We start from the raw sequence: 1,127 nt of genomic DNA, 5'->3' as shown, positions 1-1,127 counted from the left end.
TATATGGATTCTAATGGTGCAGGAGCCCACTTGCCATTGGGCAAGCCAGCAACTTGGCCAGTCCACCACTGTATATATATATATATATATATATATATATATATATATATATGACAGGCTTCTTTCAGTTTCCATCTACCAAATCCACTCACAAGGCTTTGGTTAGCCTGTGGCTATAGTAGAAGACACTTGCCTAAGGTGCCATGCAGTTGGGCTGAACCTGGAGCCATGTGGTTTGGAAGTAACCTTCTTACCACACAACCACACCTGAGCCTATATATACATATCTTTGAAATATTGAAGTTATCTTATTATTGAAATATTCAAGTCATGTTATTCTGTTGTATTTCAGTGAAAACATGTCCTACTTTGCAACCTGTTCTTGATGGTACATGGGAGATTATTCAGAACATAAGTGGTTTGATTATATTTCATCTTGCTTGTAAGACACCAAATTATCAAACCTCAGGTAATCCAGATGTATTCTGCTGGAATGGAACTTGGTCAGGGAATCCAACATGTTGCCGTAAGTACTGTTTTAAATACTCAGTTCATTCTATCAGACATTCAAACTGAGCAGGTATATTTTGTTAATTCACACTAAATACAATGTCTTACACCTGCTGACATTATTTTACAGCTATTAAAGCACGAAGTGCTCCTCACGAATGCACGTTTGTATAATGATTGTGATCTATAAACAGTTATGAGTTGGAACCAGAAAGAGGAATATGAACATGCAATGTGTATGTGCACACTGAATTCATAAAACAGAAGAGAAAAATAAAAATGCAATGTGCATGTCAAAATAAAATGAAAGAGAAGAATAAAACAAGTTGGTCTGCATACCACATCTGGCACTACTATCATGCAGCTTTGCTGCAATTTTCTTGGTTTTGGAAATGTCTTTGCAATATATTTCTGTTCTGTTTTATTTCTTCATAGGCAAAGGAATGGTTGTGTGATAAGAAGTATGCATCCCACTCAAGGTTCTTGATTCAATTCCACTGCATAATACCTTGGACAAGTATCTTTTACTGTAGCCCTAGGCTGACCAAAACCCTGTGAGTGGATTTGGAAGAAAGAAAGAAGACCTGTCCTTCACAGTAGAAGTGTTAGTACTGCCC

At 37.0% G+C, this 1,127-nt stretch overlaps 1 protein-coding gene across 3 annotated transcripts in view; it reads left to right on the top strand.

The window, feature by feature from the left end:
- Nucleotides 1-1,127, top strand: part of LOC106881248 (uncharacterized) — a 276,422-nt gene that overhangs the window by 124,847 nt on the left and 150,448 nt on the right. For all 3 annotated transcript variants that reach the window (XR_008264114.1, XM_052967796.1, XM_052967797.1), the window contains exon 15: nt 353-526. Coding sequence is in view for 2 of the 3 variants with exons in the window: in XM_052967796.1 (XP_052823756.1) it covers nt 353-526 (174 nt within the window). In the remaining variant the exon portion in view is untranslated. The remainder of the gene's footprint in view (nt 1-352; nt 527-1,127) is intronic.

Source organism: Octopus bimaculoides, chromosome 5, assembly GCF_001194135.2.
Source record: "Octopus bimaculoides isolate UCB-OBI-ISO-001 chromosome 5, ASM119413v2, whole genome shotgun sequence".
NCBI lineage: Eukaryota > Metazoa > Mollusca > Cephalopoda > Octopoda > Octopodidae > Octopus > Octopus bimaculoides.
This window is presented reverse-complemented; position numbering and strand designations above follow the sequence as displayed.